Source organism: Agelaius phoeniceus, chromosome 6 (assembly GCF_051311805.1).
Source record: "Agelaius phoeniceus isolate bAgePho1 chromosome 6, bAgePho1.hap1, whole genome shotgun sequence".
NCBI lineage: Eukaryota > Metazoa > Chordata > Aves > Passeriformes > Icteridae > Agelaius > Agelaius phoeniceus.
Window position 1 is genome coordinate 28,524,854 of NC_135270.1, and position 13,695 is coordinate 28,538,548.

At 36.6% G+C, this 13,695-nt stretch overlaps 1 protein-coding gene across 3 annotated transcripts in view; it reads right to left on the reverse strand.

Annotated features, from left to right (window-relative positions):
• Positions 1–2,773: 2,773 nt before the first annotated feature.
• Positions 2,774–13,695, reverse strand: part of RBM25 (RNA binding motif protein 25) — a 32,891-nt gene continuing 21,969 nt past the window's right edge. For all 3 annotated transcript variants that reach the window (XM_077180252.1, XM_054635965.2, XM_054635966.2), the window contains 10 exons: positions 12,476–12,753; positions 11,437–11,653; positions 11,068–11,157; positions 9,389–9,462; positions 8,519–8,669; positions 7,894–8,218; positions 6,652–6,926; positions 6,114–6,212; positions 5,376–5,423; positions 2,774–4,335 (listed from right to left, as the gene is read on the reverse strand). In XM_077180252.1, coding sequence (XP_077036367.1) covers positions 4,243–4,335; positions 5,376–5,423; positions 6,114–6,212; positions 6,652–6,926; positions 7,894–8,218; positions 8,519–8,669; positions 9,389–9,462; positions 11,068–11,157; positions 11,437–11,653; positions 12,476–12,753 — 1,650 coding nt within the window. In that variant the 3' untranslated portion in view covers positions 2,774–4,242. The remainder of the gene's footprint in view (positions 4,336–5,375; positions 5,424–6,113; positions 6,213–6,651; positions 6,927–7,893; positions 8,219–8,518; positions 8,670–9,388; positions 9,463–11,067; positions 11,158–11,436; positions 11,654–12,475; positions 12,754–13,695) is intronic.

The following is a 13,695-nucleotide window of genomic DNA, read 5'->3' on the forward strand; positions in this document are numbered from 1 at the left end:
ATGAGAAAATACACTTCTAGGCTCTTTTGAATTCAAGTCATACCTATGCCAGTAACCCTGTTTTAAAATGGTCTCACAAAAAAGGCATTAAGTAACTTAAGGGGACATTTATATTTCAAAATAATAACAGTATTAAAAGTCAATGTGGTATTTTTTCAAGAAGCCTCCAAGTTCACCTATGACTGGTTAGTCGAAAAAACAAAAAAGTCAATTCTATATTTGAAACTCACCTTGCTATCCATATTTGAAGTATTATCCACAATGCCTTTTCAAGTGCATATCAATTGGGTTAGTAACATATAGCAAATGCTATGATACATAGAACCACTCTATAAAAAATGTAAAATCTAAGGGGCCATGCAATTCTGCATGTTTAAAACAATGTTGTATTTCAGTATTTGACTACACTACAGGAAAATCTATGTTAAAATTAAGTGGGACAGAACTATTGCACCTAAAAGTTTTGATGTAAGTATTGCAATGCAAACTGACTTTCAATAGCTCACAGAAATATGAAATGCATTTAGAAGAAGCCATTTTTAGACTGAAAGTGATGTCTAACCATAAATAAAACTACTCGTAATTTAAAAAGGAGAAACTACTTTTTAAAAAGGAGAAACTACTACTAACCATAAATAAAACTACTCGTAATTTAAAAAGCCAAACAAAAAACTCAACCAAACATGGGCACACAGCTCTACCAAACTATTTTATATTATTAGTATCAGTTTGATCTACAATAAAATGTCTATTAAACAATACCTTATACTGCTCACACTGCATGACTGTGTACTAATTTTTAATTCTGTACTCAATGTTCCTACACCAGATAATGTACAGAATATGAAAAAGCATGACTCAATTGTAATATAGAACCCAACAGCTTGCAGGTTTCAGCATATCCACTTTCCAAAATACTACTCCTGCAAGCAGCTACCTAGCGACCCTGTTTAATAAGAACATGAAAGGTCTAATTCTCTCTCAGTAATAGGAAAGCATTAGTGGTAAGACACAGGAATTCATTAAGAAGCTAAACTCACTGTTTAGGGCCTTTCCCTTGCTCACATTTAGAGCCATGATAATTATTTTTAGTACTGGTTCCTGCCTAAAGAGAAGGAAACAGCTAAGATTAAAAAGACCAAATCAGCAGGTGAGCAGGTTAAATACTCTAAGAACAAAATAAGACTCTCACCAACTTAGAAGATAATATAAAAATATATATTTCTTGGTAATGGATCTTAATTGCTCCTTGTTTCCCATTTCTTTTCAGTGCATATTAATGAAGAAAAATGATACTTTTTGTATTGACATATTCCAAACACTGAAAGGTAGTTACACAAAATGATTATCAGGAGAGTAAGAGCATGTGTTATGTCAAGTTTTAAAGCCTTATTCCACTGTAAGGTCCAGATAAACAAGTACATCCAGTTCTGTTGTGTAAATACTGGTATTTTTTCATTACACAGCGTGTGGAACTTCTGGAACTTTCCCTCACAGTATGGGTTGTACTATGTCATGATGTACTGAGTACCTGGTGGCAACATCTGTACTTTACTCATGTATCCCATTCTGAGCACTCTCTTGATCTGTGTCTAACCTACCATAGAGTATTAAATCATACATGCAGAGAGCGAAGTGTGGTGATATTCGCAAAAAAGGCTTTTTCTACCCCAGATTTTCCATATTTATCTTGAAATAATTCTGTTAGCACATGTTGAAAGCTAACAAACAGAAGCTAATTTCTATGCTAGGAACCTCACCAGTACATAACTTGTGTTATACTCCCCAGCATCACTGGCACAAAATACAGTATCACTGAGACATAAAAACAAAACTTGCAGTAAAAGAAGAAGTGACTTTATACTTGCTGATACGGAAAGAGGAAAAGCTAATAAGCCAAACCAGAGTTCATCTAGTGAACATTCCTTTCTTCTTCCACTACTGAAAAAAACCTGAACTTCCACAAAACTGACTTTTTGATGATATCACAATGATTCTATATACTTATTTACCTAGATATTTAACACTGCAGCTTAGAATTTACATGTCTTTCTCATCCCAGCACCGTTAGTCTCCTTAGGAGAGTACAAGCTTATGTCCATTGCACACACAGCTTCAGTTTAGGGCAGAAATCAACTGAAGTTTCACAACTTGAGCTTTCTCTGAAGAATCCGGATGAGGATGTTGGGCAATCTGTCACACAGTGGCATTACAATGTGTTTGTCACATTTGTCTTGTTTAACTACTACTCATGACAGAGAATGCCATTTACCAGGTCAAAAGGCATTTGTGATGTTTACTCTCCCTCTTCTCTGTATTTGCTACAAACAGAGCAAGCTTTGAATTTATTTAGAATTTGAAAACTTTTTGATAAATGATGATGCAGAACTGTATAGGGAGAACGGGGAAGTAATTTCTTAGGGTTGCAACCATCAAGTTGCAGAAAAAAATAGGAAAATTGCAACACGTAAGTATGCATAACCAAAGCAGTCTCAGGCAAACTCAAGCACAACATGAAAGTAACATCTGAGCATGACACTTCAAGTTAAAAAAGAACATTTGGTGGTGTGTAGTGTAGTACCACAGGGATGAGAAAGAACATACTGGGATCACATCTAAATTTGCAGGCTTCTAGTCACCTGATATAAGCAGGAGGTAGTTTTAAACACACCCCACTCCACCCCCCCCTTAATTTGGGAACACTTGATTTGGTAAGCAGTATTAAATACAATTGCATGCTGCATAAGACTCCAAAACAATATCAACCCTTAAATCAAATATATACATTTTTAATATCTGAAATATTTACATGGTGGAACCTATACACGATCCCAATTGTTAAGAACAGTGTTTTCAAGTGTCCTCTCCAGATACAAACAACTAGTAACTCAAGGTCACAGTTATGTTTTCTGAACAGGTCAACCTGTATCCTTCAGTTAAATACAATACAGAGATACTGGAACACCTTTACTTAATTTGTTTGATATTAAGAATTTTGTTTCAAAAATTAAAAATAACTTTGAGACCGTTTGCTCCCTGGAACACAGTCCTCCTGCAATCAAAACAGCTCACAGCACATTATAGATTTGACTTCTTACCCAGGTATGAGATAAAAAAAATGCAGTTTACAGTACATGTCATCATTTATACCATATCAGTCTATTTATAAAAAAAACATACAAACAAGGCAGGAAAATATTACCCTTTTTGTGGACAACAGACTGCATACAGTAGAAAACAAAAGTCAGGGCTAGTTTAACAGTATGGATAAAAACAAGATTTCACCTTTGTTTGACAACTTATGTTTTAGTTTACATGGTTGTTTTTGGTTTTTTTTTTTTTTAAGAGACAGTTACATCCAAACAGGGCTTTTTGTATTGTTTCTAAACACTAAAAAAAAAAGTTCTAAAAATAGTTTCTTCTTAAAAAAGCCATCTGATTATTTTGGAGACCGAAGGGATAGTAGGTAGGGCTAGAATGAAATCGAGCAGAAAAAAATCCCCCAAAAACCATTAGGTAGCACTTACTGAATTTAGGTCCTGCTCTTGTTTTAACTGAGCAAATAAAAAACTTCCTGTGATTTGCACTTTCTGGGAAAGACACAGAACATCTGCAAGAGAATAGGTTCCCAGCTTCATTAGTAACTCTTAATGGGCAACAAAGTACCAAGATTACTACTGGTTCACATTAGAAAGAGAGGTTTGAAGGAACTCCTTTTCCAGTCAGATGAAGAGATCAAATGACCACACAAAGCTGTTCTGTGAAAACAGCTCAAGACACTTATTTTTAAATTGTATTTTGATCACTTCTTAAATTAAAAAGGGGAAGTATGCTCCCAAAAAAAGACTGATAAACTTGCAGTAAAATCCTTTGTCATCTGTAACTGATATAGTTCCACATTAAGTGCAAATGTTTTGCAAAACAGGGATTTTTTTTTCTTAATATTTACAAGAATCAGAGTAACATAACAAAATTACCAAAGAGCATGTACAGTAGCTGCAGCTTATAAAACATACCGGTAATTGTACCTCATATATTATAAAGAGAACCAATGCAGGATTTGATAACTAATTGAGAAGGGTAAAAGGGGCCTCAGAGCAGAGGACAAAAAAATTCACATTTTCTACATAAAAAAATACAGGTCTCAAGTCTCTGAGAACAGAGAAAATTCGAAGTCTCTGAACAATGGGGGGAAAAAAAAGCCCAAAATTGAAATGGAACCCTAGAAGCAAGGAGAGTGCTTTATTTCACTAGGCCAATCTTCTTTGCTTCTGTCTCGTATATCAACAACCTCCACATTTTGACTATGAAAACTTCAGCTTCTTCATCTAGTACCTGTAGGAAATACACATTTCATAGATTATTTTTCAGGTTATGCATTCCAGTTATAAAGACTAATTGTAGATAGATGAGAAAAAAATAGATATAGCGTAATACAAGTCCTTGAGAGAGGGACCAAATGAAACTCTGGTGAGTTTGTGTGTCGTTAGTTGACCAGGCTCTAACCACATATTTGTATAGTGCAGCTGTTGAGCACTTACAGGAAGAAGCATCAGTAAACTAGTATCCAAAAGTGGTTTGGGAAGAGGCAGAGAAATGGCAGGCTTGGAAATATTGTAAGAACAAGACATTCACATGTGGTATCTTCTTTTAAATTAACTCCTAATCTCTGCTCATTTTAATTTGGAACTTCCTTGGATATTTGTTAAATAAACCCTCAAATGATTTCTCTTCCCTGAACTTATTATATAGGCTTTTCTTGAATCTATACAAACTTTTAGCGTGCACAGCATCTCTCCAAAGTTCCCCAAGTCACCTACTAGTCACACCAAAAACAATCTACTATCTTGCATTATGCATGTGGATCCTATCAACTTTGCCTCCAAGTTTCCTTACAGGAAGAGAGCGGATTAGTTTTTATTCACCTTTCAATGTATGAAAACATGGTGGAACAGTAGCATTATTTCATACTGTTTCTCTCTTCCAACACCAGGCAAAAAAAGAGCTTTTACTTTTCTACAGAAAATCACCTTTAGCTCATTAATTAGGAAAAGACCCACTAAACCGCTAATAAAAATCTATTCATAAGAACGAGAAATAATAAAAGTTCTTATTTCTGATGTAGTTCTGTTATTGTTGATTTTGACATCTACTACTAGGGACAAAAAATTTTTGTTCTGCATTTCTGAGAAGTTCTGAAGAGGGGTCAGTAATTTGTACCTAGGTGCTGTAACGGCAAAATAATGCCTGTGCTAGCATGATGTGCTTAATCATTTCTAACACGTTTTCTGTTATGGACTCTTGCTATTTTGCATAATTGACTTTTAGCTTCAGTAAAATGTAGAAGGTATATCAGTTACAGAATTTCTGCTTACCATGGCAACATCATCCAGTATGCTCTGAGGTGAGCTGTGAGCCATAACCTGAAAGAAACAAATGTTTTTAGATGGAAAACTTAGAATAAACCTTATACACATTTCTGGACAAAATCCTGCTATGTCCAAGGAATTCTGAAAGCTTTGCATGTGCAAGAAGTATTTGCAGTTCATCAGGTTCCAGTAACAGTCATGGCAAAAATTAGCATTAAACTGCATCGGAATCCATCATAGTAGTCCTAGTTTATGGCCAACTACTGAGGAACAAGTTCCAGGAAGCTCCAGAGATTCACATATCCTGTATCCTATTCTTATATCTCCAATTATGTTTTCTTAATTTAAAGAAAAAAACTCCCTTCCTTCAACAATAAGCTGCTAATGGAAGACAAAGGCAAAATTCTCCCTGTATCACTCCTAACTGCATTTCTCATCTACCTGTTAAGTATTTAATTTTTTCTCCAGAATCAAGTAAGTTGTCTTTCAAGACCATAGAGTTCCATTTATTTACACATATATGCACACCCATAGATAATGTAAGCATGGAAAACATTCAACTTCTCCTTTTGACTTTCTGCTAATCAACTGTGTCACAAAACTCTCAGGACTTGCTTTGCCTCTCATATGGTAGCCCCAAGATAAACCAAGAGAATCCATTATAAACAGGAGTAGAGGAGTCACTGTCACATTTTAAATAGGGAGCAAAGCCCTAACTTCACAGAGAATGCAGAAAACACGAACCTTAGAGCAAACAAAGTCAACTAGCGTGGCTTCTTCTTCACCAATATATTCTATTATTTTCTTATTAATCCATGGTCTAATTCGACGTTCCATTAGCGTCTGGAAAAAAAACACAAAACCAAAATTAATGATTACCTTAAGCTTCACTCTGTTGTGAGAACTGCCCAATAGGTATCTAAAAGACTCAAACAGCTATTTAGCAGAAGATACATTTTGCTATCAATGATACAACCCTTGGAGATTTGGCATCTGCAAGTATTTCTGAGAGCCACTCAAACATTTTACAGTCTTCTCTCCTCCTTCCATAAAACTGCTTGATAATTTGTAGTGGCAGTTTGAGGAAAACCCAAAAAAAAAAGCAGCCATAATTCAGAATAAGGACTATGTATGAACAATAACTAGAGGACTCAAGTTTGACTCCTCTTGATGATGATACTCCAATTCCTTGGGGTCCCAGTAACCTTGCTTTTCTATTCAATTATAATGCTTACTTGGAAAAATTAAGCCTTTTTTAAAATGGTTAAATGAATCAACTTACTGAATCCACAATTGACCAGTCAAGAGGATAAGCAAAGAGCTCTGGTTTTGCTGTGGGTATCTTCTCGATGAGACTCTTAATGTGCTTGCGCTTTTCTTCTGTATTGACACTGCCTTTGATATTGCTTTTATCTTCTTCTCCATAATCCAGGGGAACAAGTTTCCTTTTCCGGGGCACATCGTCACTGTCTTCATCATCAAATTTATTGAAAACACTATCCACAGCAAGTTTCTTCCTTTTTACAGCATTGGGCTGATTAGGACTGTTGCAGGCACCTACAACCCAAAAGGCAGAGTAACATATTAATCAACTGCAACTAGTTTGCTCTTCCCTCATTACTTGAGGAATATTGCTTTATATGCTACATAAACATCTATGAATGCCTGGCACTGGCTTTTCATCTCTCAAACTCTGTTACAAAAGTGGCAAAGAGGTAAAGATATTTAATGGAGTGTGTTCATGACTGACCCATCTGAAAAATAGCGTCTTTTTCTCTGCCTTGAAACCAATTAGCACTCTCTCTGAGGGAAGGCCATAGTGAGCCCCAGCCTCAGCAGAGCACAGAGTGAAGGGTCGCAATGCGTAAGAAAAGCGTTCATCAAGACCATACAGTCTCTCATCATTCAAGCTATAACACAGTGTGAGCTCAAAGTGCAGCCCAGCATAACTTAATCAAAATAGTAAATAATAAACACACAAACCTTCTGGAATACAAATGTTTTTAGTTCTGCTGCTCACAAATAATTTTTTTAAAATGCAGGAAACTTCTCCAGTACTAAGGAATTCTAGGCTCAAATTTCACTCACAACTGTCATCAGTTTATTGTTATATTCTAACAGGAAGAAAAAAAAATCTAATTTTATTTTTCTTTAGAAGGGTCTTAAATTTAACATATACTTACACCAATGAAAAGTCGCTATGAGTTTCAAAGAGATATTTACAGATATATTAAGGTGGAAAGGCATGTGAAAATAACCAATCCCAGCTCAGAATATTCCTACAAAAATTAGCCCTTGAACATGCCTAAACTTCCCTCCTTTTTTGTCCTCGAGGTTTTGGATGAAGAGAGCTCTATAAAATGTATCTTCTGGATAGGTCAACTCAAGCACAGCATCTGGATAACAACTACTTAATATAAATACAACAAACCATTCGACATATTTGGAAAACCATGTGGCTACTCAGTTTGACAATTTTTATTTTGATCCTGTAAAGGAAGACTGAAATAAAACTTAAACTTGCCCAATTTGAGGCTGAGTCCAATTTTGGGCCGATGCTCCTCCAGTTGCTGTTGTTCAGGTGAATTTTCATGAGGGATAATAATGCCACAGGGAGATTCATCACCAGGTGTGTTAGGAGTTGCATTTCCACTAGCTGAAGAGACAGATGGAGCAGAACTGATGGGTCGTAAAGTTGGTTTAAGGCAGGGCTTTTGTTCAGGCTCCTCCTCCTCTTCCTCTGGCTCTTCTCTTTTTTCTTCTTTTTCTGCCTTGTCTTCCTCTTCCTCCTCTGATTCTGGCTCTTGTTTTATTTGTGGCTGCCTACGCCGCTCAGCCTCCTGCTCCATCTACAATGAAACAGACAATTAGCAAAAATAGAAGCTCTCTCAAAACCAGTACTGTTTGAAAAGATCCTTTTCTTTAGAAGGCTGCTAGTCAAGAAAAAGAACTGTAACTACTGTCATTCTTGTAAGGAATCCTGATTAATTCATATTTGTTTTCAACTCCTTCCTACTGCCTATCTGGACTTCTTTATAAGGAAAAAGCATATAGAGATAATAGTAAATATCAGGTCTCTTACACCAATTTTGCTCAATACAACCAGAATACAAAGGACTCGTTTTCCTGTCAGACCAACAGCAACTCACCCTCTGGAGTTCCGCATCTGGATCTGGATGTCCTTCAGCCAGAAGACGCTGCCTAATTTCTTCTAATTCTTCCTTTTCCCTTTTCCTATCTCGTTCATCTGCTTCCATCTCCTTCTCCCTGTCTCTTAGCCTCTTCTGAAGAGCACTACCCCTATAAAAGATACATATTTTTTATTGAGACAACATTTCAATGAGAGGCTTGTATACCATAACATAAGAAAAACTTCATGCAGATATATCCGCCGCTAAATGAAAATAAGATTCATAAGGGCACCTGGCATCCTCTGTTTTTGTAACATTAGAATCTTAAGATACGAGGTCTCAACCTTACTCTACAGAATCTACCCCACCACATTAAACAGAAGTGGAGCATGTGGCTGCTGATCTCTTTGAGGAAAGAATCAAGTTTTATAGGTATTTGGCCAGAACCCCTTCTGCTAATTTAGTTTTATGCAAATGTTAGTTAATCCCATGCTAAAGGACGTTCCCAATCATTTACATTAACCAGCTGGTTCTTCATATTATTTCCAGCGTCTTTGCCATGAATTATTTAGAGGCATGCTTGTTCCCTTCCCCCTGCTCCCTGCAACTTGTTTTGACATTATACTGACTTCTGCCCTGCCTCACAAAAATAAAGTCATGAGAATGAGCAGTTACTCCCAAGCATTAACCAGCAGAAGTAAGGAGCTTCCCTTTTCACTCTGCCACTTATGAAGTGACACAAAAATAATTAGGTAATTATTGCCACATTAACCTTACAGTGCCACATTACCAGGCAAATATAAACTCCATAAGCCCCTGCCAACAAACCCTACAATTGTGTTTTAAAGTAAAAATGGACATTTTTTCGTTAGGAATACAAAGACATACCTGTAATATTTTGGATCATCTCTGTCATCATCATAATCTTCTAAGAATTCTTTCAACCGTTTGGCTTCTTTTGCCTGCAAAGAATTGAAACATAAATAAGGATTTCTGGTTTCCTTTCCAGGAGTTTAAAATTTATTAATGTTATTAGCAAGTTAATTGTAGATCTACTCTGCTTTAAACTAAAATACAGAGTTTTCCAAACATAAAATGGAAAATTTTGGTATTGCATCCAGAGGGTCCACCGGTACTGTGTCACTGATTTGCATATATATATATACACACACACACATCCCCACCCACATATATATACACACACTTATTTGGTTTATTTTGTTTTGCATTACAGATTAAGAAGGTCAAAAGTTCCTTTTCTCCAAATCCTTTAAGTCTGCTACTGAGTATTTTAGTATGGCAGCCTAACTGTATTTTATCAGTACTGCTTGGTTTCAAGAGCTTTCAAGACAGTCATGCACAGAAACAAATTTGATGGGTGCTCCTAGGATAAGCACCCTCCTATTGTGGTACTGAAACAAACCACGTGGTACAGGCTTATGTGGTATTAATGTGTAGGCGAGGGAGAAAGAGAGGAGACTCGCCCCACTGTAGGGGACAAAGGAGAAAGTGTCTCCTCTCTTTCTCCCCCTCTGATAAAAGGGGCAAAATCCTCAGTTTGTTAAGGGAAATTAAATTAGGATCTTCTAACCTGTATTTAAGCAATATCCTTAAACCAACAACAACATATTTCTGTGCTAATGACTTTGAGAAACAAATTATGATTATGGCTGTAATTTCAGCACAAAATGAAACACTGTTTTCTACAACTGCAATCCACAGCCAGCGTGCAGGAAGATTTGGAATGGAAAATATCGAGTCAATTTCAAACATTTTGTCCCCCGCTCATGCATTTAGAGGGAAAACCTGGATTCCACATGAAACAATGTATTTTATAATCCTCTTTCCCCTGTGCGTTTCTTTACATTTAAGGCTTTGAAGCGATTTCTAACCCACTCTCTACTATCTCAACATCTCTCGTCTGGGAATCTATGAAGTGAAATAACACTCCTAAAACCTAAAATAACTTCTTTATGCTTTAGCACAAAATGATGAGATTACAGAATTATCTATCTTCCAAAGGTGTCTTTTCCAACAAAGCTTCCAAGTGTTACATTGGTAACTGATAATTTCACAACTAATGAACTAAGGACAGGCATTTATTAAGTGCGGAGATACATTAAAGAATATTGTATTATAGCTCATAAAAGGTTTGGGCACATGAGCAGGTTGGAAGTTAAAAAAAAACTGGTTCTAGTTCTACCTAAATGACATAGAACACACAGTAGGTTTTGTCACAAATCTGACAGAAGTTACAGTTGTAATACTATGTGATGATTGGACCATATTGGACCATAGTATTTTGCAGCTGCCTACTTCTCATGCTTATGCCTTCATTAGACCAAACCACTAGGCTTTGTTTTTCAGACTTTAAAGTAGTACTCCCACTTACTAGACATCTTCTGTTTCAAGTCTATTAACTGGGTTTTTTGTATAAAAACACACACAGCCTTTATACAAAATAAGAGCTCTATTAATATCCATAAATGTAACAGCAGAATGTTCCATTCTAAATGGAACCAAGAGAACAAGGCAGAGAAAATTACAAGTCAAACTATAAGCCTTACCATTTCCCGTCTTCTTTCTTCTTCCCTCTCAGCCTCTTTTTCATATTCTCGACTTTTTTTTCGTTCTCTGATTTCCCAGTTTTTAAGACGCTGCAACAGAAAAAAAATACACTTAAATCCTCAAGAACATTAAGAACAGAAGTACTACTTCAAAGTTAGTTTGAATTGTTGTTTAAAATAACCATACTATAAATAATCTGCATAATTTTTATTCAAAACGCCCGAATAAAAAGTCTGTTTTGAAAGTGACAAACATATTCTGCCCCAGCTCATTTAGGAAAAGAAGAATGATGCATTTTGTACTAGAGGACTTGTTATCAACTCTCAAAAGACTTTTTTTATTTAAAGAATCTTAAAAATTCTAACTACCTCTTGATATGCAGCTTCCTTTTCACGCAGTTTCCTCTCCAGTTTTCGTCTTTCGTAGGCATCTTCTTCATCTTCTTCTCGGTCTCTCTTCTTATCCTTTTCCCTCTCTCTTTCCCGCTCTCTTTCCCGCTCCCGTTCTCTTTCCCGTTCCCTCTCGCGTTCTCGTTCTCTTTCCCTCTCTCGTTCTCGTTCTCTTTCCCTGTCTCTGCTTTTTTCTCTGAAGGAAGAAAAACCCCAAAAGTTCAGTAGAGAGCCTCTCCATTCAATCAAATGATTAACAGAAGTTATTTTTCTTCTGCAGTTGTAGAAGATGATTAGCTGGTACAAAAATGGGCATAAAATCAATCCTTACTGATGGGTATTCAAAAATCCACTAAAAGTAATTGTTTGAACACTAACCATCAAATAGCAGTATTTACAGAAACTAAGCATGAGCATATGGCAATTTCTTATGAGACTGAGTTAGCAGTTCTGCACAGCCAAAATTACCAGAAATAAAGGGTATCCTTAACAAATATTTCATGTGGCTTACAGACAATTTCAACACTTCTGACAAGATGATTTAATGTGAAAGCAACATTTGATATATGTTATGATTAATTACACCTTGAACGAGTAATTCCCTTACTTTTACTAAAAAAACCCACAATCCAAACAAAAAACCCAAACCAAACCAACTGAAACAAAACCCCCTGAAATCCAACAAAGGCAATTATAAAACCTGCTTAAGCTAAGAAATGCCACAAACATAAGATAACCTTAAGCAGGAATAAAGCTAATAATGAAAAATAGGCAACATTTGAGATAAAACCAGTATGCTTATATCATCTTTGGAGAGTTGCTTACTGCATATTGAAGTTGTTATATTCTTGTGCTGTGGGGGGAAGTCAAGTATTCTCCCAGTTTGGACTTCCTGCTCTTACTCTGATCTTTCACATGGATCATTCTCTTTTGAATGGCATCTGATCTACTGAACTACATGCATTTAGTAAACAGCACTAAGAAAAAGTGAAATAAATACTAGCTGAAGTACATCTACCTTGATCTGCTCCGATCCTTGCGATCTGAACTCCTTTCACGATCTCTGTCCCGGTCTCTGTCTCGTTCGCGGTCTCTGTCTCGGTCCTTAGTTCGGTCACGGTCCCTATCTCGCTCCCGTTCACGCTCCCGTTCCTTCTCCTTCTCTCGTTCACGTTCCCTCTCTCTTTCACGCTCCCTCCTTTCTCGTTCACGCTCCCGTTCCCTTTCTCTTTCTCTGCGTTCTTTTTCAATTTCCTGTCTTTCTTTCTCCTTTTTGCCTTTTTCCTCCTCCAGTTTCTAAAAACCAACAAGAGAACTTTCATAGTTAATTTTGTAGTTACACAAACTGGATATTCCCGACGCAACACACAAGGCTGGTAATGGAAATACCAAAACCGCCACTAATTTTAAAACATTAAATAGGGCTTGGTGGGTATTTTTTGGAACTCGTAAGTATGAAATCAAAATGCAGCAATCACAAGACTAAGTTTTGTGCAAAAGCACAGATCTACACAGACCAGCAATCTCCAACCTTAGCAGAGTATGGCTGGTCTTGTATTGTGAGCTGACTAAACTGCACATTCAGTGTGCACTACCAGTCATGACTCAGGTGGGACTCAAATTCTACTGGCCCTATAAGCCAGTTGGGTACAAGTAAAGTGAACTTCCAGCTGATAAAATTAACTCCATTTAATTAGGAAAATATATTTCAGTGGAATGCTTACTGGGACAGTGAGTTGTTTCCCAAAAAGTCTTGGCACACCAAAACCATCCTAGATGAAAACTTGGGTAAAGAAATATATCCACTTACACACGGTGCATGTGGTTAAACAGTGAAGAAAACTGTCAATTTTCCCCTTTTCCCTCCCTAAAAAAGTTCTAAGTGTTCATTGGTAAGAACTGGACTCTGCAGAATGGAATCTTAACTTCCACCACTGCAAGATGGAGACAGTTAAAAAAAGGTTGGAAATAGCTCTTTTGAAACACAGAAACTAAAGGTTACCTGCTACAGTTTTACTAAAAATTGTACAAAATTGCCCCTTTTTTCATATAGAAACAGTTCTTATGACCAGAATTCCTATAAGACAATAGAAAATACATCAACAGAACGATAGATAAATCCATCCTTGGAAGCAATTGTTATGTGTTCACTTACAGATGCTGTGCTAGGACATGGACCGCCAACACTGGATTAACCTTGCCTATTAGCTATGTTTCTGGGAGGAAGAGCAAGTACAC